Here is a 23,725-nt window from a genome sequence, read left to right as displayed (position 1 = left end):
ACTTAAGAGTTTAAAGGTTACAAAAAGCTCTATATTGGAGGAACAGATCAGCACCAGGCAACAAGCTTTTTATAACATGGCAAAGATGCTCTGAATTCCATGTAGAGGCTGACCTGTCACTCACACAGCACGATCTATGGATTCCCAGCTTCACAAATATTCACAACTTTCTCTTCCACGTTCTTATATGCAATAAACTATCCATATGTTGTTTAAACTCTTTATGAGTTCTGTTTAAAGCATTATTAAAAAAAAAATCAAAGCAACCAAGTCATCAGCATTACTTTTGAAGGGTTACAGGTAAAGCGGCTCTTCAGAAGTCAGCTAACAAGCAGCAGATTCTTCAGACAAGTTTCAAGCCATCGTATTTGTTTCAACATGTACAAACTCTGCTAAGTCAAGTCTTTCAACAATACTTAGCATAAAGTCACCTAGGGGAGAATACAATGGCAAAACCTGACTAATTGCTATTGAAATATGGTGGTGATTGTGTCTTCTTTTGCAAAGATGATGGATGCACTGAGTTGTTTTACCACAATTGATCTTCATTCAGCTGAACAAGCCTTCTCTGAATTAGCCCTAGGGTATTCCTTCACCTTTTGCATTTTAGTTAGCTACAAATAGTTAAGCAGATCTTAAGAACACCAATCCCACACAGGGACCCTATTTTTACTCCCACATTTTCCCCGAGTCAAACAGGAGGCTTGAAGTTCTAGAAAACTGGTGCTACACCACCGGTTTAAAGTTTACTGTTCATCAATTCATGAAAGTTCAAAAGCTGACTTTTTACAAGCAGTAAAAAACCCCAGCTGGCTACATCTGCAACTGCACCACAAACGTGCTTTACAGCAACATCTTCAGACTCCCAAAAATCTTTCCAGCAATAAAACCACCAAGACTCGCCAACCTACCTGAACAGACTTGAGTGTTCTCTGCACCTGCAGAAGCAACTATCATGCTCCAAACCCAGCCTGGAAATTCAAACTAGCTCTAGGAATTCATTAATTGTCTTGGCAAGAGTCAGTATAAGAACTGTGGAGTTTAAGCCCATAAATTAGTTTTTGGAGGGTTTTTTGGCATTAGGCCTTTCTTTAAACTGTAAGCTTAACCAGATTCTCCCCAGCCCACCCACTAATATGGTAATTCTTGCACAAAAAACTTAAGTCCCTTCTTGCCCTTTTCATGATACAAGTCACTTAAAATCAACTTCTTTTGACAAGGCATGTTTTAACTTATCACTCCTTGCCTTTGATAAGTGAAGTCAGTTTAGCTGACTAACAAATGTTATGGGATCTGCAGTATATTTTTACAAAAAATTGTTTCTTAACCAGTACACTACTTTGTCTGCTGGGATTGACTTGGTAGCAAGTATTTATGATAAGACTAAAAACTGAATTTTGTTGGAAGAACAGAAAAACCAGTAACAGTTATAAATACTTAGAAATTGAAAGGAGATGAGGTAGATTAAACCATATTGCAATTTTGGGGCTCTTGAAATACATTCCAGTACATGGGGCTTAGCCCTACTAGGTCTCTAATTTGAATGCCAAACAATTTGTGTCTAGGAGCAAGAAGTATGCTAGAAGCAGTAAAGGAACTGCATTCAGCAAGGGCTGGCCAGATAATCACTACCTCTGTGTGAGTAGTGGTCCAGTCTCAGGCAGTTGTACATACTGCTAAGACACATTTAAGAAAGCTGGACAATAACTTGAAATAATAATGTTTAGGAAAATAAGCTACAGGGCACAGCAGCATGCAACTTACTCCTCAGTGAGCTACCAAACTGCTTCCTTCCTAACCAGAACAAATCAAGTTGACTTATGCAAGTAGAAAAGTCTTCATACCTTAGTGCTGAATGAGAACATGGCGGTCTAAGGAATGATGCAATAGCACTATTAATTTTAATAGGACTGCTCTCTGGGTGTGACCCTCAGAAAGGACAAGAGCACCTAAACTTGTACCTTTTACAAACAGCTTATTAAAAAACTAGTCTTAAAAAATGAAAGCAAGAAATAGCTCTTATTGTCCTTGTTACACCAAACTTAGACTTGCCAAATCAAGCAAAATCCTTTCATCCTTTATCCACAACTCCCCAGGCTGACTCCTCCACATGAACACCACACCCACCCAGTTCAGGCATCAGCCAGTGCAGTGACAGTAATGAACCTAACCACCCTTTGCAGGTGAGCATCATATCAAGCAGGTTTCAAAATTGCTTCCTACTCCAAGTTGATTACAACAGCAGATTTGGCATTGCTTTTTTCTCTAGTGAATTACTAAAGAATTCTCATCCTTAGACCCTTCCATTGTTAGGTTATCACCAGCCTTTCAAGAGTTCACAGGAAGAAGTGCCTATGCAATAAAAATATTGCAGAGGAGTTAGAATGACCTAGCAATTGAAAGCTAGACAGCTCTTAAACCAGCCTACCAGTCAACACTTGAGAAGCAAAAGATAATTTGCCTGGAGTAATGAGCTAAGTATAGAGCCACCACAATTAGAGCTCCCCAATTATTTTTGCATTTCTTTCGATGCAAGTGAAACAGCTTGGGAAGAAGCAGGCTTCAGCTGCTGGTAGAATCAGTTACTGAAGCTACTCCAAGCAAAGCAACAGTGATCTTCTGCTTAACATACCAAATTCTGCAAAAGCAGCACCAGGGGTCACAATCAGCATCTTCTAAATCACTGGAGGTTTTTTACCATTCTCAGTTCATTACCATATTTCAGCATTTTACAGAATCCTATTCTATTTCAGAAAACCCCAACAACATACTCATCTTGTCTAGTCCTCTCACTAGATCAGTGTTTAGCAGTTACCCTCATCAAGTATCAGCATTCATCCTGTCATTTAAATGCTAAAATTCCAGTTTGACATGTGGAAGACATTTTGGTTCCAGCTACTAAAGCCTGCAGAACTGAGTGAGGGGGGAAGCAACATGACAGTGACCAGGCATGTTGGTATCATTATGCAGCTATCCAGGAAGCTACTATTTTCTGAAGTTATCTGTTAATGAACATTTATTCTTTTACTTTAGCAAGGGTTTATGAGTATTACTTATATTGCTATATATCCACTGATGTCCCATATGGTCAGATTCTGAAAGGACTCCTCATGATTAGCTGTACCACCACAGTTTTCCCACAAGGAAGTTTCCATATAAATACCCTAATACATGGTTTGAGCATTTGGAATTATACTGACCATATCAGTATACTATTGGTATATTGAGGTTGTGGTCCTTTTTATCATGAACTAGGAGTTTTAGAGCAGAAATCTGATCTCCTTACTTAGAAGTCTAACTGACCAGATACTTCCCCTTGGTTTTGCCAGAACATGACCCAGCAACAAAATATTAAACACTTAAGACATGGAGGACCAAAACTGAAAATTTCCATGCGGTTTCTCTCTGCAGTCCCAATTTACTCATCTGTTATGTACAGGGATGCTCTGCACCAGTGAAGTACACTAACCAAACACCTCCAAATCATGTGATACTCATGCTTGAGTCTGAAGGGATTAAGAGATTCCAGTCCAGAGTAAAAGAAAACAAGCAAGCTATTGTATTCTGTATTAGAAAACAACTATGCCTTGACCATAATCCATTAGCCAAACCTACAAGGAAAGCCTAGCAGACCTCAAAATATTTCACTTGTTCCATCCTCCTCCTTTTTCCTTAGAGAATTCAGATTTTCCCAAAGTGCAAAAAGGTGCATTCTTTTGGAAGTTACTCAAAGAAAGGTTCACTGAACATAGACAAAGATGATAATTTAATTATAATGGGTATCCAACCAGAATATAATGCCCTGTTCACAGCAAATTCCTGCTACCAGCAGTGAGAGAAAATTAAGAATCTGAATTCTCAAATGTACTCATGACTAGTATGTCCACCAATCACCATACAATTGAAGAACAGGAATGCTTAATTGTAAAGATGAACGCTAGTTTGATAAGGATTAGTCATTAATTTGATGAAAAGCTTATCCACTCTTAAAAAAACATGCACAGTGCTTAGATGGAAAGAAGTAAAAGGTCTGCAGGCAGAGGCAATAAACTTGCAAGTTTACATTAAGTACACTTCACTTGCTTTCAGCTTCCATTTATTAAAGGAAAATCATCAAAATAACCTAGAAATGCAACCTGCTTAGAAATTTTGGTCAGGTTTCTTGGATCAAAAGTTCAACAATGCCTACATTACACTAACATATTTGTTCTCAGAACTGAAAAAAAGAAATTCAGGAAAACTCAAATAGAACAATAAAATCAAAGCTATCAGCTCACAACACTTACAAAAGGTGTTTCTACTCTAGTCAGACCACAGCAAACTTCAATTGCAGAGTGGATAAAGTCCTCACATTAATTTTCAAGCAAATCTGTCCTGCAATATGGCAGGTGAGTTTTCTTCTCATAGCCTCTCATTTTGGCTCATCTGTTCTTTGTCAGGAGATAGGCAAGTATTTTAAAAGCCTGAACTTACAGAGAACCAACAGAACAGTAAAAGTCAGCTTTGATAACAGTAGTTTTGAAAGTCAGAAGACACTGAAGGCTGCAGGCAAGTAAAACTGAGGACAGTTCTCAGCTGCAACAAATCCAGAACTAGGTCTGAAAAGGTCTCAGAGCAAGCGCCCTATCAAGGATGCAACAAACAGTATAATTACAAACAGAACTTCACAGCACCTCATTTTATCTCAGGTTTAAGTTTCAATGATAGCAATTACAAGCTTACAGATAGCAATGCAGTAAGTAAAGCTTTCACAGGTACACATTTAGGTCAATTACAGCTACAAGAGATGAAATCAGACAGCCACAGCAACTAGCTTACTCCCTTTCCTGATCTACTTGCAGAGAAAAACAAGGAGAATGAGGCTGCTGGTCCCCTTCTAACTACCAGATAGGAAATTCCAGGGAAACATTTTCTACCAATTCCAAACCTAGCTGCAACCACTTCCACGAGCAGCTTAGGACTTAAACATTTTGAATGTATGTCGTGGTAGCGTAAGAGTGGTAATCCAGAGCTTAATACTAGACCAACTACTAGACTGGATCATTCTAACACCTTCTGTACAACAAGATTAAGGCTTCACTTCAGAAGTACTGAAAGTTATCTTACCCATGTAACATCTACTGTAAGATGTTAAAGGTATTAAGACTCCCCAGTCATAAACTGTTCCAGTGTTATAGTAGGTACAGATAAATTGCTCCTAATCTCCCTGGGTGCTCAGTCTTTGTTATCATTTCTTTAATTCAGCCTTTCCATTCACTCAACTCTTCAATATTTTCAACTACAATTTCTAGCAACTAAATAACTGAAATCAAAACTCTAGTAGTCTACCCTTGATCTATGAGATGCTAAACTCTACATGATAAAGACTCAAGGAAAGATCTGATTTTCCATCTATTTTCTGAAATCCTGCCACCAGCTGCACAGCAACCCCCCCCAAAAAAATCCTACTTGCACAGAACAGTCAAACCACAGAGAAACTGAGTCGTCATACTCACAGGACTTGGAAGGCTTATGATCCACATCACCCCTACATAAAAGGCTGCTCACAGGGGTGAGCTGGAGAGATAGCAAATGCAACATACCCTGCAGGCAAGTCCTGCCTTTGCTCCACTCTCCAAGGGTAGTTAGAAAGCCAACCAAGTGCATCTTGTCTTCACAGACATGATTTCCACCTACGCCTTTCAGCATGCAGACAGACATTTCTGTCCTCTCCTGACACAGGTGGCTGGGAGCAGTTTCCCCCAGGCACTTCCACAAGTGGAGAAAGCAGCACTAGAGAAAACAGTCTCATTCTGTCAAGAGCCTGCCCTTTCCCAGACAATATAGGAGTCAAAATCTTCTTTTAAAGGCATAGGGAAAGAGCAACTATTTTTACTTCTTCCTGAAGCTCTGTCCTTTCAGGTAACACCACAGAATTAATGCTTTGATTATAACCCTAGTTTCCAGTTCCAAAGTTGGAGAAGCAAATGAGGCCCACAAAAGGGCAACAGAAAACTGTTCTAGCAGTGTTTCTATAAATAATGTCTATACCAGTGCATAAATCTCTGGTATTGGAAAGAAAAACTACAAAGACTTAATTACGGCAATGCAGCAGTCTTCTTCCACAAATTCAACTTGAAGTGCATTACTTTCCCCCCCCATACTGACTATATATTCTAGGAGCTAAACCTTGTAGAGTACCAGAACAGTCAAAAATACTTAACGAGACTATTAGACCTGCATAAACACGAGACCTTATCATACAGACAGGCACCCTAGCTGAAGATCTCTATTTCAAGCTATTTTGTTTTCAGAAATCTCAGTTAAAGCATGATGTATAGCTTTTCACGGGTTTTCCCTGATGAAAATCTTTCCACGCTCTTAAAATAGGGTAAGAAAGACCACAAACATGAGAGCCTTCGGTAGAATTCTTATCCATGGGGATAGTACACTCACAGCACGGGAGAAGCACAACATTTGACAATGTTGTTTCCTTGAAAAGCAGGAAACAGATTATAGTGAAAGTCTTTTCCAATTCTTTTCCCAGTAAGAGCTAAACAAAGGAGGATCTGAGAGGGTAGATCCTGTACATCTGCTAGAGACAGTTCCAGTAAAGAATAGCTTTAGTTTTGAAATTAAACCAAGACAAAAAAAAGCTCAAGATATCCAACAGTCCCTAAGTATGTTCAGCCTTGAGTCTACTAGGTGCCTGCAGCTGTAGATCCATGCACCTGCAGAATTGCCCCAGCTCAAGAAACCAAGTACCTAAATCCTGCTTCTACCCCACAGGATCCAGTAGGTATGCTGATCAGCCCAAGCCTTCTCAGGGACCCAGTCCAGCAAGCAGAAAAGCACATTTAAATTGATTCTTCTTGCAACCAAGTTAAGATGCTATCACAGCTTCTTATTTGAAAGCTCTGCCAGAAGATTAAAAAAAAGACAGTACTATAAGAGCTTTGACATTCATGTGCTTGCCCATGAAGAGCTTTCTAGCTCTCCTCACACTGAAGGCTTCCACTTATCCTCCCCAGAAGTACATACCAGCCACCACACTAGAGGAGATTCTGTGGAGAAGCCCTACCCAACCCTGTGGAAACTGTCACTCTGCAGAAAATGCAGGAGTGATTGGACTAAAATAAAATGGAGGGGAGTACAGAACATACAGCTTGAGATCAACATACACAACATGAAGGAAAGAGACAGTTAAATATTGAAGTTTGAGTATCAGAACACAGATCTTTCCTATATGGATATTCACTGTCTTCTAGGCCATCTTCTCAAAGTTCAGAGGCTCATGGCAGCCTGCCTTGCCATCTAGTCTCAGAAGTTCAAACATTTGAACATACCATGTTACAGCTCTCACTATAAAAAACACACCCCATCAGGGTGGGTGGTCTGTTCTGACTGCCCTTCCAAAAGCCCAGCTCTTCCTAAGTAGCCAGGGACTATAGGTGACAGGATAATTTCCCAAGCTAAACTCAGGCTTCACAGCTAGCACTAATTCTAATGCTTCACAAGATACATAATAGCTAAAAACCCTGAAGATGACTACCACCATGCTATTCATACACTGGAAAATAATTTGATGAAGAACCGATATCACAAAAGTCAGTAAAAGCATCAGCTAGATCAGCATCTCAGATGAAAGCCATCAGCAGCATAGCCAACTTCATTTTCATTGTGGCTAGTCAGTCCATCACAATGAACACTGAAAATGACAGTGAGATATGCTGAGCAAGGCAAAAGATAACTTGCTTTGCTTTTCACCTATAGTACTTCTCTAAGTCTTGGTTTCTTTGATATTCTGTCCTCTTTCAACTAACACTGAACTGCAAAGTTGTATTTTAAAGTATTTGCAATTCAGTATTGTTGTTTAATTTCTCTAAAAAAGGGGTTTAATTCTATTTAAGATCTATCAGCATGTGTTACTGAGGACACATTTTTATTACCAGCATGACTGGTAGCTTGTACAACAGCCTGCCCCCAAGCCACCCTATTAATGCTGCTTTACAGCTTTTAACTTCATTCCTAGTTGAGAGGAAAAATAACAGACTAATTTCTCTAAAATTAAGTTCCACCAGAATCTTGTTCAAAGTATTAACTTTTCCAGAAGTGGTAATACTTCAATACAGCACCTTGTGCAAGTTTAGCTGCAATATCAGTTAACAAAGGCCATCCAGCTTGAAGTCTTCTGAAATCCAACCCTCCCAAGCAAGGGCAAGAACCACCTATTTAGGCAGTCTTTTTGAGAGTTAGAAGGGGCCTTTCCCCCCCCCCCCCCCCGCCCTTATCGGAGTTCAGAAGGGTTCCACCACCTACGTGGTAACTATTACAATATTATTAGTTGCCTCACACATATACACACACAAATTTCAGAAAAACTTCAACCTGGATCATACCACGCTTACTTTGTTGCAACTGTTTTCAGCATTAACACCTGTAAGGAGGAACAATGCTTCTGAAGTATTCAGTTGCCTGCCAGCAAGACCTACAGAGCATACCTCCAGTTAACAGCTTAACTTGCAGTCACATTCACATGTCAACCCAACTGCTGCTTTCTAAACTTCAGATTAAGAATCTGAGTCAGAGGTGTTTCAGAATATGAACCAAAGCTAGGAATCAGCAATTGTACTTTAAGTTAAGCCTTTAAAAACAGTGCTTTTTGATGGACATCAATGACTCCAGAAATAGCTTATCCATTTCAATTAACATTCCAGAAAGGCTTCTGCTTTGCTCTTTCTCCCTAGCTCACTTTGCATGGTGTGGCACTGCAGTTCCAAGCCTCACTCCTCGGCACATATCACTACTTACTGAATGTGAACAGAGCATCTCTAGCTCAGAGCAACACAATCCAGACACTTCGTAACAGACCGAAGGTGAAAGATACCACTGGTTTCAACAAGACAATGCCACACTTCTTCCCTGCTACTACAGGCTGTTCTTCCCTCTAGTTCACATCAGCAGGGACTGACTTGAGGCTTTATGGGATAAAACATTACCTCCCAGAATCACTACAGCCAGTTGGTCTTTGCCTCCCTTACACCACTACCAGAAACTATTAATCAGACAAGGGGAAGAACAGGTCTGGGCTACTCATGCTCTAGCTTACAATTAGATCTCTGTGTTATCAAGTACATTCTGTAAGTCCTTCTCAACTGCTCTCCCCAAGGCAAGGGGACAAAGTCTTGGCTGTTTGGTTATCAACTACATTCCGAATAAGGACAGTTGACACCAAATGATGATGTAGTTTGTGATCTTTGCCCATCCCACAAGCAGCAGACACAAGAACCTGGCATGCATGCAAGTCCATACAGCAGTCTGGATACAGCAATCCTGCACTGTTCAGGATTAATGCATCCAAGGTAGCAGTTGTGATGCATTAGGAGTTGAGGTCTTCAGTTCTTTACTGAGCAGAGCAAGCCTCAGTAAAAAGTCAGTATTTCAAATTCCTGAATTAGCACTAACTTCACTTTTAGGTCTTTCATGCAAGCCACTCAAACACCCTGAAATTCTGAAGTACCACAAAGATAAAGAAATAGTTATCTTTTAACAATCCAGTTAATTCACAAGAATTACAGCATGAATTGAGTGCTAGGCATGTTCCTAAAGTTTTCCTGACAGCACTGGGAAGTTATGGCACCAATATCTAGAAGAGCAATAGAATTACAAATCACGAAGCTCATTTCTCAGAGTTAAAACCCATACGGGATTTAACAGGCAGATTTTTACACCACCAGCTACTCAAGCTAGAGACAAATGCAGAACAGTTGCATGTTATGGCTTAGACAATTTAGCACTTAGAAGCTCATTTTGAAAGAAATTTAACTTATACTACTTTGATTCAGCCAATGAAAGCAACTATGAAACAAGTGCATATTTAATTACCTGGACTTGTCATTCTAGCTTACAATATTTGATAAGCACTAATGCACTATTTGGAGTCACATGTTCTGGAAGACACCACCAGTATCAAGTAGAAGAGTCCTATCTCGTTATATCCAGTTACACATCCCAACAGGAAGCTACCACAGCAGGAACAGCCATCACATCCCTTTGACCTCTGCAGATGAAAAGATCTCAAAACTTTGTGCCAGACACTAACCCAGTTCCTCCGATTCACTCCATAGAGGCAATTCCTTCTTCCTTGCTACAGCAGCCTTGTCAGGCTTCTGCCTGCTACTCCAGCAGCCTAACAATACCCTCCTCCATCAGTTACTCCTTTTTTACGGGTTAATTGCCAGCAAAGTACTGCATAGCCACATTCCTCCTACTCTTGAAAGGCTGCGAACATACTTCTCTCCACCATCCTGGGTTGCATGTAGGTGGAATAAGATCTGAGATAAAATATTGTATCCTCTATCTTCAGAAGCTTGGGCATGCTCCATTTCCATCTCCCCCAGCTGTAGATGGCCATTTTTATTAAAAAAACATGAGAGCTTATCAAGCTGACCTATTCCACCTACTTGGTATCATTTGTGCGTTGCATAGGATATTACTTAAGCAGGCTGACATTGGTATTTTAATAATTTCTAGCACAGACAGTTATTGTAATGGATATTAACAGTATCCTAGATAGGTACCTACAGCACTGCCAGCAAGAGAACTAAGCTTGATTCTCAATATATCACTCCTATAATTTGAAGAAGGACAAGAGCACCTTTTTGTGCAAATGCTCAAAAAAACCACCACTGCTCAACATTACTGTTTCTGCACACTTGCCCCTCCCCAAACTCCAGAGGCACACAAACACTTGTCACTGAAGCACTTTAGAATCCCATGCCCCGCCTTTACTTATCTGCAGAAAGTTTCAACACTTAGAGTTCACAGTATTTCCTGTACTATGAAAGAAAGCACTTTTTCTATCTTCCAAAACCACTGTGATCAGTAACAGCTGAAGCAATGCAGATATCAGATGTCAGCCTTCTCCCCTCAGGTTATCTGCAAGCGCTCCTTCGTAAAAACTCCCTTCACCTCCACCAAAAAAGTTAATTTTCAAATACTACAGCACATGCTTTAATAACAGAAAAAAGGCACCTCAGCCTTTTACCTAAAGCTTAGAGCATGACAGGTAACACAGTACAACTGCCATAGTTCCTCCAGTCACACTACCATCCCTTCCCAATGGACTCACCGAGGCATTTAAACATGCCTTTATATTCACCATAAAGCCAAGCCGTACCACTACACTCAGCACGACCTGACATGATTCACTAGACAAACTCTTTTATTCTAAGAGAAAACCTCACTGCGCACGGTTACAGGGGCTCATCAAACAAGAAAACAAACAGGTGAAGCACGCTGGAGAAGAGTGCCTATCAGACTTGAAGTCTGCAAGAGCTACAAGCCCATACCCAGCCTTCCCCCCTGCCCCCGTAAGGGAAGTGTGCATGAAAAGGAAAGAAATCGGTTTCCTGTACGGAGAGATGTGAAGCAACACGAGGTCTCATCTGCTGCTAAAACAACATTCCCTAAAAGAATGAACAGAAGAGGGAACAGCTTCAAGGCAAAAGCTTAAACACCATGTCAAATGCAAAAGCTTAAACACCACATCAGGGGGAACGGGGCAGGGGAGGCAAAACACTACTTACCAGAGAAGGGCAACATCTGCTCAGATCCCATCAAAAGAACAGGACTGTTAAAGAGGAACACGGGGAAGAGGCACAATTAAAGCCCCAAAACTACGCAAGCAAAAAGCCTTAACAAGTCACGCTTATAAAAGGAACGGGAACGTCGGCCCCGCGCACAAGGACAGCTGAACACAACTGACACCCCGGCCAAAGCGGCAGGAGAAGCCGAGCACGGGACCACGGCTGCCAGCGCCATGAGGCGATCCCTCAGCCGGGCTGTAGTACACGGGCCACAGGGAGACGGCCACCCCCGCGGGACGGGCAGGGAGGCGGCTGGCGGCAGGTGAGGCCCGCAGGCCACGGACGCCAGCAGCGGCCAGACGGGGGAGAAGGGGGGAGCCCACCTTCCCCCGGCAAGCCCAAGCCCCGCAGCGAAGGGACGCGCCGTCACCCCGCGGCAGGCTCCGAGGACGCGCCGCCGCCCGGGACGGCATCCCTGCCCGCCCGGGGAGGAGGAGGAGGCCGCCGCCGCCGCCACCCCCGGCCGCGGTACCGGGCGAGCCTCTCAGCCCACCGCCTCCTCCGGCAGCGGCGGCCCCGGCCGAGCAAAGCGGAGCGGAAGGAGCCAGCGCCGGGTCCCCGCCACTGCCCCGCGGGCCGAGGGGGCGTGCCGGGCCGCGGCCCCACAGCTGACAGCCCGGCCGCCCTCCTCCAGGCCCCGGCCCGGCAGGCCGGCCCCCCCCCCCCCCCCCCCCCCTCCACAAGACGCCGGGCGAGCCCGGACGGCCCCCCCCCCGCCCCACCGCCGGCTCCTTACCGCGGGGCAGGGCATGGCGCGGGGCCCCCACACCCCCTCCCGGGGCGCGGCCGCCTGCCTGGGCCGGGGTCGCTGGGCTCCTGGCTGCCTCCGCCGCCTCTCACTGCCACAACAACATGGCGGCCGCACGGGACGCGGGCACGGCGGGGCCGGGCGGGCGGGCGCGCGCCCGACACCACCTCCTCCTCCTCCTCCTGCCTCCCTCCTCCGCGGGGCGGGGCCTGGCGCGCGCCGTTCCCGCCTTCCCGCCGCCTCTCCCTTCCCCGCTCTGAGGGGAAGGTCGCGGCGGGCGGTGGCGGTCGCCTACAGGGCTCCCCGTCCCCTCAGGAGGCGGCCGGCCAGAGCCGCGGTCCATTCCCCAGACAGCCGCTCTCCCTCAGCCCCTCAGCAGGTGAAGCTGATTTGCCCCTTCCTCCTTTTATAACCCTGGGCGGGGGGGGGGGGGGACGGGCACTTAACCGCCGGCAGCTGGCTGAGGCCGGCCTCGGCCTGGCCCTCGGCAGTCCAGAGCCCCGCAGAGGCAGGAGGTGCGATGCGGTGGTGCAGATGGTGTCTCGGGAGGTTTTACCGCCACCTCGGCCAACCTGTGAGGCAGGTAATAAATAGGTGGAGGCTGGCTGGAGTTGGGTGTCGAGGGGAGCTCTGAGAGCTGAGGTCTGCCTAATCTCCGTAGCATCCGCTAGCAGCAGGGCCTGCAGTCCCAGGGTCCTCCTTAAGAGCCTTGCAAAGCCCATGCAGTTTCTGACTATAAAAGCCGCTCTTGCGCACAAGGTCTTGCGGCTGCTGCTTTCCTCCTTTGCTTTTGTGACATTCAGCTCAGCTGTAAGAACATGTGTGGCCCCATGCCATCAGTAGACGCACCATCCAAGCCACCCTGAGCAGCCCGCAGCTCCTAGAGCATGAGGTAATGGATTGCAGGGAGCCAACATGAGGCATGAGAGCCAAAAAATACACGGAAATTGAGAGACAAGTGATAAAAGGGATATGAGCGTTAAATAACAGAAAGGCATAAGAAAGCTTGAGAGGCAAATGGCAGCAGTGTCAGAGGTAGTAGGGCACGGTTGGCCGGAAGCATTGCAGTTTCCAGAATGAAGCTTTAACTAAGCCTTGTGCAATGGAGTTCCTTTTCAGCAGCAAGATTTATATCTGGGTTTTGTTGCAACTGTGATGGATCGTTAATGCTTTATTTTTATACATATCTTTAATTTACAATACTGTATGTAGGTCAGGTTGTACTTTTGAGAAATATTTCCACCTGCTCCTCATGTTCGCCTTGATCTGAAATGAAATGCTGGCTTACAAGTAACTATAAAATGCACTCCTAAATTATCCACAGGACTCTCCCTCTGAGTCCAAGGCTAGGCATTGTAACAGATGGACTTCACTCTGTCATTAAGTCATGTTTAAGGTACAAGTAGCATTAATGTTCAGAGAGAACAATACAAAATACAGGATCCCATGTCTTTAAACTCAGATATAAGCCACGCAGTGAGTTGTTTTCTAGTTTCACTCCCTTGGTCAGGGACAGTAAACATTTGAAAGGAAGTTAATCAGCCCCTCTAAAGGGATTTTTTCCAACAACAAGCCATCATCTGAATGCAAATGTGATCTGAAAGTCAATATGTACCTTCAGAGGAACTTTGGAAGAAATACAGGTAACTGAAGGGAAAAACAGGATTCCTGGCCTGTTTATACCCAAAAGCAATGAAAAAATGTCCAGTCGGTATAGCTGTATCTGAAAGGGATGTGTGTTGACAGTATTAGGAAGCAGAATATGAATTTTGAAAAGTCCCTGTTAAATGGTTGCCTTTTGCAGTGTGCCTGGATGGAGATCAAATGTGACCTACTTCAGGAAGCTGAATCCTGGAGACCCAGGGCTTTTGTACAGCAGAACCTGCTGGTTCCTCCTTCTGTTTTTTAAAGAGGGGGAACTAGCTGGAGTGCCATCACTGTGACAGGAAAAGCTGTGCACTTCTAGCTGCTTATTTCAGTGACACAAATTGTCTTCTTTGGCATTATCTTTACCGATACGGTTGAACACATTGCATGGAGAGTTTCCATGTCTTGTGTTCTGAGTCTCTCCATTTCTTGTGTTCCAGTGTATTTTTTAGTAAATATTACATATGGCCCCATGTTAAATGACTTTTGCTTCTATTTTCTATGACGGTCAGGGCAAAGGATGATAACTAATGGGAATTATTTTATGGAAATGGAAATTACTGTACCCAAAGGGAGAGCAAGGCCTGTGAGAGCCTGACATGCAGCTCAGGGAATGAGGTGTTCCCAAGCCCACAGTTCTGACGGACCTGGAACATATCCTCACTCATCCAGTACAAAGTTGTCAGGTTGAAGGTGGTAATGAATTACTGAGGAACTACTGAAGCACTAGTTGTTTTTAAGCAGGAGGAAGAAAAGCAATCCAGTCATTTAGATACCTGTTAGTCTGACCTCGTGGACATTAAAAGCTTAGAAAAAAATGTAAAGGAAAAAGTAGTTGGGGACAGAAAATAAATAAAGTGGAAAATAAAGTAAAAATGTGACATAGCTTTATTAAAGATAGATTGCATTTAACTAAGATTATATCTTTGCTAATTGTTTTCTAGGCAATGGCTGTACAATAGATTTAATCTAACTGGATTTAATAAGATATTAAAACCAATGCCATATGGCAAATGCATAGTTCATCTGCAGAGCTATTTGGTAGGGAAGGAGCTAGCTACAGACAGATGACAATAGTTTGGGTGGAAAGGTAGACTGTGAGGGTGGAGCTGAGCTCCTTAAGAAATGACTTGGAGACATATCAGCAGGTTCAAAAATTTATTCAATAAATTAATGGAGAGCAGGTCTATAAAAAAATAGCTACATGGAAAAGGTAGGGAAGTCACCTCAAACGTACACCACCTGTGGATGCACGGGGAGTGCAAAGGGAAGAGAGAGCAGAAAGTGGCTGGGTTCCGATGCTCTCTCAAAACAGCATCGCTGACTGCCCCTCTCAGAGGTGGAGTGCTGGACCACAGGGACCACAGGCTGACCCAGCGAGGCATGTCTTACGTTCTTTTGATCTTAGACAATATTTTTCAGACAGGTCTTGGAACAAAAGGTAGGAGTGAGCTGATGGCATTTGCTGATGGCATGAAGTTGGGAGGCACCAGCAGTGCAGAGGGAATATCTGTACTGCTGGAAGAGTTGGATAACATTGAGTGCTGGCACATTGGAAATGGGATGAAATTTAATAGTGGAAAGTACAAGGTCATGCACTTGGGAATTACTAACAAGAATCTGCTGCAAGCTGGGAGCTCATCAGTTGGAAATGACAGAAGAAGAGAAAAATCTGGGTGTATTTGTTGATCTCAAGATGACTGCGAACTCCCAATATGAAGCAGCTCTGATGAAAAGCACGTATCAACTGAGATATTTCCAGGAGAATGGGAAAATGTTAATGCCATTATACAAAGCTCTGCTGCAACCTTCTCTGGAATTGCGCATGCAGCTCTGGTCACTTTTAATCAAGGGAGACAAATTGAAAATGTGACTGGAGAATAATTACAGGGTAATCCTGATTTTTTCTTATGTAAGGATCTTGAAATAATTTGTTTAGCCAAAAAACTGAATGCTGAGAAGGGATACAGTTGTTCTCTACGAAACTTAAGGGAGTAAACACAGAAGTAAACACATCTCCCTTAAGAGCAAGGGTGATGTTAGTGTAAGAGAAAACAAGTATCCGATGGCCATGAAAGTCCGGGCTGAAACATGAGAACACCAGAGCTTCCAACAGCTCAAGTCCTGAGGCTCTGGGTCATCCTTCCCAGAGCTGCCTTACCCTGATGCAGTTGCCACCAACAGCTGAGAACTGACCCTAAAGACCCAACAGGTCCTTTCCAAACCTCTCTTACTGTTTGAGACACAGCCGCTGAGTTAGTACTTGGCTTCTTACAAAAAGAAAAAGGGTACCTGATGTGGTAAGATATTCTTCGGGCTGCAGTCGCAACCCAAAGGTCATTTGAGTTATTGGCTGTATTCAGTAAGGACACATTTAAAATCTGCATGGGGTTGTGGTGGAGGCTGACAGCATCCTGCTCTGGATCATCCCACCCTGGTCCCTCAGATCATCTTCCCACAGAGGCTGGCTCTCGTGCCCACCCTGTATGTGAGATGCAGTCCTTGAGCGATCTGCACCTGGCATAGCGAGAAATGGCAAAACCAAATGCGTGTCAGGTACTCTCCTGCCCCTGTTACCATCAAGTAACATTTAATACACTTCATTCTTGTGATCCAAACAGCCAAACTCAGACTCTGTGGGCTGTTTCTGTTATGATGAAAAACTGATGGTAAGGTCAGATATGTCTTAAAAAAACCAAACACACCAAGTCCTGATTCTGTAAGAACCGTCACATCATGAAATGCAGGGTAGTTTCCTTTCTCAGGACTCCAAACTGGCTTCTTTGGCCAGTTTTTTACCCAAAAGCAGCTCTCTTCATCCTTTCTCTCCCATTTTGTTTGTTTTTTCATCTTTTACCTTACTTTGTTGTTTTACTCATTTTACTCTCCTTTTTTTTTTTTACAAATGCCTGAACAGAATGCTGCACTCGGACCCATCTCTGACCATGGTATTTATACTGTGTTCCTCACTGTAGGTGCTTCTGTTCTTTCTGCTCCTATCAAACAAGCAGTTATTTCATTGTTCCTTTAATCCAAATGGCAGGTGGTGAGGACATGGGGGTCAGCACAGCATGAGGCCACCCCTGATTAAAATGTGCCAGGTGAGAGGCACCCACTCTGTCAGTCATCCTGATGGGGCCCAAGAAACAGATGCTCCAAATCATTCCCTTGAGAAATAAGTGAATGATTTGAAAATAATGAGATTTTTATTACTTAGGTATCATTTTTGTCAGAACATTTTCCAGCAGATTCATTTTAGGATTTTTTTGTCTTGTAGTAACCCTAATTTAAAACAAGCTGTACTATTAGTGACACTTTGCTGAAGGGAAGCTAGCACAATGAAGCTGTCTTGGCTATGGCTTCACATCAAGATGATTATTACATGTCTAATCAAATATGAAGATTTGGGGGACTGTGAGAACTTCACGTTCAGTGGAACAGCTACAATATTTTTGAGCAAATACTAAAAACGGCTTTGGGGACAGCATTTCCAGGTAGGAGCACTGCCGTCTGAGCCTGGCTCTGCAAGGACACGTGAGCTGCTTGGCATGTGAGAACCCAGCTCAATCCAGCAGATCAGCCGGAGACATACTATGCCCAACTGTGAAAGGCAGGACAGCACTTCATTACAGAATTTGTACTGAACATACTAGTTCTGCTCGGGTTCATGCTCTGCGGATGATGGGTGACACCTTGTTTGTGCAAGGCATTTCTGTACTTGGAAGTAAAAGCTGAAGACATCAATATTGAAGGTACGCTAGCAGTTCAGCGTAGGCAGAACATTTGGAAGTCTTGTTTTATGTCTTCTTATATTATTTTCTTATACTTAAGAAGACTAATAATCCATATTGTTTGCACAGTGAGCTAAAAATACATAAAATGTTCAAAGCATTTTATGCTGAACATGTCTTTTCTTTGGAAAAGTTAACTGACACAACTTTAAGCTGTGTCATGTGCTTTGTCGCTAGAACAATGCTGCCTGAAAAATGCTTTTAATAATAAAGCATATATATTTTTCTTAATAAGCACACTTAAGATTGATCCTTCCTCCTGAAGTTGGATGGTTGTTGTTATCCTAGTTGTTGCTATCCTATCATACAAAAGAGAAACACCGGGCAGTGACAGGCTAAGAAGCCGTCTGATCAGAGGAGCTGCTTCAAGTATCATTAGAAAATGGTATTTTAACTGAATATCTTAAGTGATAATTTGTTACTGTAGAAATATGCTGGTAACCTGCTCAAGGACTGTGCCTGCTGTGGTGTGCAGGTATGAGAGGAGGGAGTTCCCACCCACAGGAACTTGCACCATTAAAGCTCTCAGAAGTTGAGCAACTCCTTCGTTCCACTGGCAGCCTCTAAGAGAAAGAGGGAACTGGTGTTCTGCCCCTGCGCAGACACAATGCCATGCAGAGAATGAACTAAGAAGTATCTTAGGCCATCCCTGGTGTCTTTTGTTAGTGACCAAAAGAAAAAATACCCTACGATGAGACTGTATGCTGAGAATATACTTAGAGGGGGTTAATTGGAGAATGATGGGAGATTGATAAAATAGTTAATAAATTATTGTAGGATCCACCAGGTCAATAGTTTAATGATAACACCTCTGTCTCTGTGACTATCAAGAACGTGCTGTGGAAGGCTTCTAACTTCCATTAGTCCTTGATAAGCTAATGTATATATCATTAAGATAAAATGTAAAAAAGACAAAAATAGAGCTGGGTTGAAAAATTGTGAAGCCCAGGGCTATGCTGATTCATCATTATTACTGTAATTGCATTTCAGCTGCTTAGAAAACATAATGGCCAATTTCCACAACTTTGCAATTTAGTACTGTGGTTATGTCTTTTTTTAGATTACACCAACATATTCCTCTGGTCATTTCATAACTCTTTCATTCTATTTCTATTTTTTAAATGTGTTGAGAAGTGACAGTCCTTCAGGGTTTCCTGCGCCCTCAGACCTGCATGTAAACAGCGCACAGGCAGGCTGCTGTCTTTAAACCCTCTGTGATGTCCGCTTGGAGAAAAAGAGGGGACAGCAGGTGTGCCCCGCCTGGTTCGCGTGCAGGGAAGAAGGTCACTTGGCCCGGTAACCGCTGAGACTGCTGTGCGAGTAGGGGAAAGACAGTGACTATCTTCCGTGACTGCACAGGAGTGAAGCAGATATTCTGACCAGCCCCCAGGCTGTCCTTTGGAACTTTCAGGTGGAATTTGAGAAAACGCAGGAACCGTGGAAACCTGGGTGCTGTTCAGGAAGCGGAATGCCATATTGTAGCCTTCGTGACAGACCGACAAGGAAAACAGACTGACCTCTGGCAGCACATTGCTGGGTTGCTCCAGCGTTTCAATCCTCCCTTTGGTGCTTTTTGCGCTGCTTGAAATTAAAAGGCTGCTTTTGTGTCTTATCACTAGCCGAGTCAGGAGTGTCCTCACCACACAGAGTCAGGGAGATTATTGGTACCTATCTGTCAAAACGCTGACAGTGCTGCTGGAATGGGGGCACTCCTCCCCACCTTTGACTTGTGACATCTGATAATCTGCACCATTACATCCCTCACTGAACAGCTTCCTCCCGTCCATGAATCATACCAAAGAAGGATCCTGTTAATAAAAGCTCCTTTTCCAAAAGCTTTTGTCTGGAGAAGTTCTCCACTTCGGATCTGATCCAAAGCCTGCTTGCCCAGTAACTTCACATGGCTCTGGATCAAACACTGAGAGAGGGATTTTTCAGCAGAGCTCAGCAGCCTGTGAGCTATTTTTAATGCTTTGCCTTACCTGTGCAAGAGCGGTCAGCAGTTACCCTGTGCAGCTGGGATTGGAAAGGTGTGATTAGCATGAAGATTTCAGATCTGATTTTTACTGTCGTGAGGTGTTAAAGGTCTCTGGCACGTTGTACAGAGGTGAATGGATGCACTTTTTGTTTGCTAGGTCAAATTTACTTTGTGCGAATAATGTGTATATGTATAATTATTTAATTGGGTTATACATGTGTAGCTAGTATCACCAATGTTTTGGGCAGAGGCTCCAATAGTTCATAGTGCTTTAGGAAATCAAATAGGTAATACACAATTGGTAAGGTTACAAAAAAAAAACCACCCTAAAAAGAGGAATAGTGATTCAAAACAGCTTGATGACAGATTCAAAGCCCACTGAGTCACTTGGATTCTTGCCACCGCTTTTCTGAAGGAAGGTTGGCAAGGGAGGGGAAATCAACAGATGCCTTTGCAAGGGAATCGCGTCTCAGTTGCCAAATGTTATCCTCCGCTAAACAATCAGAGCAAATCTTGGATCTGACATCATTACTAGATTTTTGTTCTGGTAGGTTGTGTTGGACAGCGTGTCGGTGCTGGGGCTCCAGTCCGAGGGCCTGACTTGTGTAGTGATGTTTGAGAAATAGAAATAATAAATATTTCATTTAAAAAATCAGTAAATTCAAAAGGTACAGCAAAAGAATGGTGAAAACGGCAGGTTCTGGACAACCTGCCACGACACGTAAAGTGCAAACCAGTAGTACCCTACCAGAGGTGAGAGCCTCTGCTGCCCTCCTGCTAGGAAGAACGTGTCAGCGTGTGAGTAGGGAAGCGTCCCCCCATGCACGCAGCTGGAAGGCGGGAAGTTGAAGTTACCCACTGTCCGGCGTCTGCGAGGGCTTGGATTGAGGGATTGGGAGCTGGAACCTTGTTACGGCCCCAGCCCTAATTAGCCACATGACAGAGGGCATGGTGTGGTTTCCATTTTAGGCTACTTTGCCATTTAAACCCAGGCCCTGGTCTAACTTTAGGAGGAGTTCCCGGTGGTCAAGGAAGGGAACCGAGACCCTTCACGCGGGAGCACCCCAATTAGTGTGTCCGCCCCCCCCGCATCCCATTGTGCTCCCACAGGCTGGGGAGCGCCGGGGGTTTCCCTGTGCTGTGTCCTCATCTGCTCTTGGTATCAATTGCGCTTGGATTAATTGACAGGAATCACGCTTGTCCTGATGCCAAAGCTGGGGGGGGGGGGGGGGGCGGTGAGGGACTGGGGGGGGTTCGGTTCCCACGGGGGCCCCTTCCCGGGCTCCCTCCCGCCGTCTGCCGCACCGGAGGGGTCCGTGGAATGACGTCACTACGGTCTCCCTTATAAAAACGGTGACGTATTGAACTAGCTGGTTTTCTTTCAGGGGAAGGACAGCTGCCTCGCAGACGGAGGCTTTCCGGCCCGCACGGGACGGCGTTAAGGACTGTTAGCTGTAACGACGGCCGCTGGAAGGTACCGCGGGCGGCAGGAGTGGGATTTGGGGCTTAAAACCGCCTCTTTGGTTCCCGCAGCACAACCGTGTCGGTTTAAACGCTCCTTGCGGCCGGCTCCGGCCGAGGGGGAACCCGCCTCGCAGGGGCAGCGGGGCGGGCGGGCGGCGGGACCCGGCGGAGGGGGCGGGGTCCTGCCAGGCACCGCCCACTCAGGGCACTTCCGCTCAGCACCGGAAGAGTCGTTTGGCTGCGGAAGCGCGGTGCCGGCGGCGGGACGTGGCTGCTCGGTAACGGGGACTCGGGCACCGTGGCGGGGGCTGTGTGGGGGTGGCTGGGGTAGGGTGGCAGCGGCAGGGCCTGGAAGTACGTGGCTGCGGCTGGGCAGGGTGACGGGGCCCGGGCAGGGCCTGGTAAGGTGGGGGCAGGGCGGCGGCGGTGACTCAAAGGGGTGTCCGGAGCGACAGGGCTTGGCTTAAGTGGCAGTGGCTGGAGGGAGAGTGGCCGGGGCACGTTGTAGGGCTGTCAGAGCCGAGACGAGGTGGCAGGGTCTGGACGGGGTCGCAGGGCCTGGGGCCGGTGGCAGCGGGTGCTGGGGTAGGGGATGGGGTAAGGGGGCTCGGGACAGGGGCTGGAGGGGGTGTGTGGAGCTGCAGGAGGGCGGCTGGGCCTGGCGGGGGTGACACACGGGGGAGGAGGGTGCGCAGGGAGGTGTGGGCAAAGGTCAGTTGGGTGCCTGGCTTGGGAAGGGGTGGGAGGTAGGGGTGGGTGCCTGCCGCTGGCTAGCTGGAGGTCCTTGAGCTGCGGGAGTAGGGGGAAAATTAGGAGTGGTGATGTCAAAGTAGGGAAGGGGGAAGAGAGGGCTGCAGGGACTTCGGCTGACCCTTTAGTAGTGCACCCAACGTACACCGCTGCTGTTAGCGAAGGTGCAGCGTGGCAGCCCCGTTCTGCCAGCATCGCTGTGGTGGGTGCCTCGGCCTCAGCACATGGATGTCCCCTTGTCTGTGCACCTCGGTGGATAGTAGGGAGTGCAGGGCAGAGAACATTTCTGACGCTGTGAAAATGAGTTTCCCTGGCAAAAGTCTGGCTTGTATTCTTTGTCAGGGCTGTTTGGCTCTTACGCTAGGTGCCTGAAATCACAGGGTATGACAAATTAATCCTGTCCTTGTGGTTTAGACGAAAGCTCTTGGCAGGGGGGGCGGGGAAACATGATAATGATCAGGAATGATTCTCTGTGTTAAGGATATTCCGTACTCAGGTTTATTCTCTTCTTCTGATGAATAAGCTTTTGACCGGGGGGCCTGTCTCTTCCAAGATGTTTTTGACTTGACTGGAGATTTTGATGCTTGGCAGGCTTAAAAAGAGACACCTGACATTTTTTTCCTTGTTGTAAACACACACTTCTATGTGCAGTTTTCAGAATGACTCTAGAAATTTTAACAGCCAAATTAATTATGTTATGAAAACTGAGAACCAGCTTTGCTTATTCTGCTGAAAAGTTGGTGTGTCGTGTCCCGTCCCCCCCCAAAGAAATTGTTTATCATAAAAAAATTGAAAATGCTTTTGTCAATATTCTAATCGTGATAGTCCCTTGGAAAGGCATAATTATTTTAAGCTTTCTAAGCTGTGCATATTGGCATTGTTCTACTGTATTTTTTTTTTTTATTTAAGATGTTAGATGACAATTTTTGCCTAAATCCATAGGTTTCAAATTCTCTGGAACTAAAAATGTTACTCTTTCACTTGCTGTCTAAACTGTGATGTTGCTCCTGAATGAGTATTATTCAGCTGTAGAGACACTTCTCTTGTTTTAATAGTTATTCTGCCCAGGCAATGTGAATGCAATTAAATATGCCTATAAGGAGACTTGTGATCTTAGACCTTAACAAGAACATAACTTTTTAGTACCATTTTGCAGAAATCATAATACCATAAATCCCCCAAGAAATGAAAAGCTCTGTTAACCTGCAATTTTCATTTTTTGTTAACATATGAACTTTTTTAACAATGCACATAACAACATACTTTCTTCTGACTTACTCTGTTTGACTTACATTTAATTTCAGGAAGTTAATTGAAATATTTCTGATCCTAAAAATGCTGTTGAAGATTAAAATGTGGTTTTGTGAGCACGTGGGAATTGGCAGGGGAAGGGAAGGCTGCGTTTTGTAGGCTCACCCTGTGTACCTTACCTGGATGAGTACTAAGTGATTCTGCCACGTAAGCACCAAAAATATTCTTTTCATAGTATGTTGGCAGGACATGCTTTGATTGCCTCTCCAGTTTATACTGTCAGGAGGCAGACTGCAAGCATTAAAAGAGACTGCAAAAGCAGAGACCTCAGCCCGACTCTTTGGGAACGAGATTTAAATATCAAGCTTCCATATTAAACAATGTCCCAAAATGCTTTTTGTTGTCCTGGAAGATATCTGTGGCCTCTCAGTAAGTGTCCTGGTTTTGGCTGGGATAGAGTTGATTTTCT

At 44.8% G+C, this 23,725-nt stretch overlaps 2 protein-coding genes across 12 annotated transcripts in view; one reads left to right on the top strand and one right to left on the bottom strand.

Annotated features, from left to right (window-relative positions):
- The window catches only part of MTMR3 (myotubularin related protein 3), an 86,929-nt gene extending 74,425 nt beyond the window's left edge, over positions 1-12,504 (bottom strand). For 2 of the 3 annotated variants that reach the window (XM_030026823.2, XM_030026827.2), the window contains exons 1-2: positions 12,364-12,504; positions 11,568-11,611 (exon numbers count right to left, since the gene is read on the bottom strand). The gene's annotated coding sequence lies outside the window, so the exon portion shown is untranslated. The remainder of the gene's footprint in view (positions 1-11,567; positions 11,612-12,363) is intronic. The other variant, XM_030026824.2, reaches the window with a different exon arrangement.
- A 485-nt stretch (positions 12,505-12,989) lies between these two features.
- ASCC2 (activating signal cointegrator 1 complex subunit 2) overlaps positions 12,990-23,725 on the top strand; it is a 40,705-nt gene continuing 29,969 nt past the window's right edge. For 4 of the 9 annotated variants that reach the window (XR_005933137.1, XM_041125751.1, XM_041125750.1 and 1 more), the window contains exons 1-2: positions 12,990-15,403; positions 21,177-21,265. Coding sequence is in view for 3 of the 9 variants with exons in the window: in XM_041125751.1 (XP_040981685.1) it covers positions 15,271-15,403; positions 21,177-21,265 (222 nt within the window). In the remaining 6 variants the exon portion in view is untranslated. Of the gene's footprint in view, positions 15,404-21,176; positions 21,266-21,431; positions 21,534-21,597; positions 21,610-22,468; positions 23,686-23,725 lie in introns of those variants that run through there. The other 5 variants (XM_030024431.2, XM_030024429.2, XM_030024430.2 and 2 more) reach the window with 5 other exon arrangements.

This window comes from Aquila chrysaetos, chromosome 9 (genome assembly GCF_900496995.4).
Source record: "Aquila chrysaetos chrysaetos chromosome 9, bAquChr1.4, whole genome shotgun sequence".
NCBI classification, from domain to species: Eukaryota; Metazoa; Chordata; class Aves; order Accipitriformes; family Accipitridae; genus Aquila; species Aquila chrysaetos.
The sequence above is the reverse complement of the archived record's forward strand: the minus strand, read 5'-3'. Positions and strand labels throughout refer to the sequence as shown.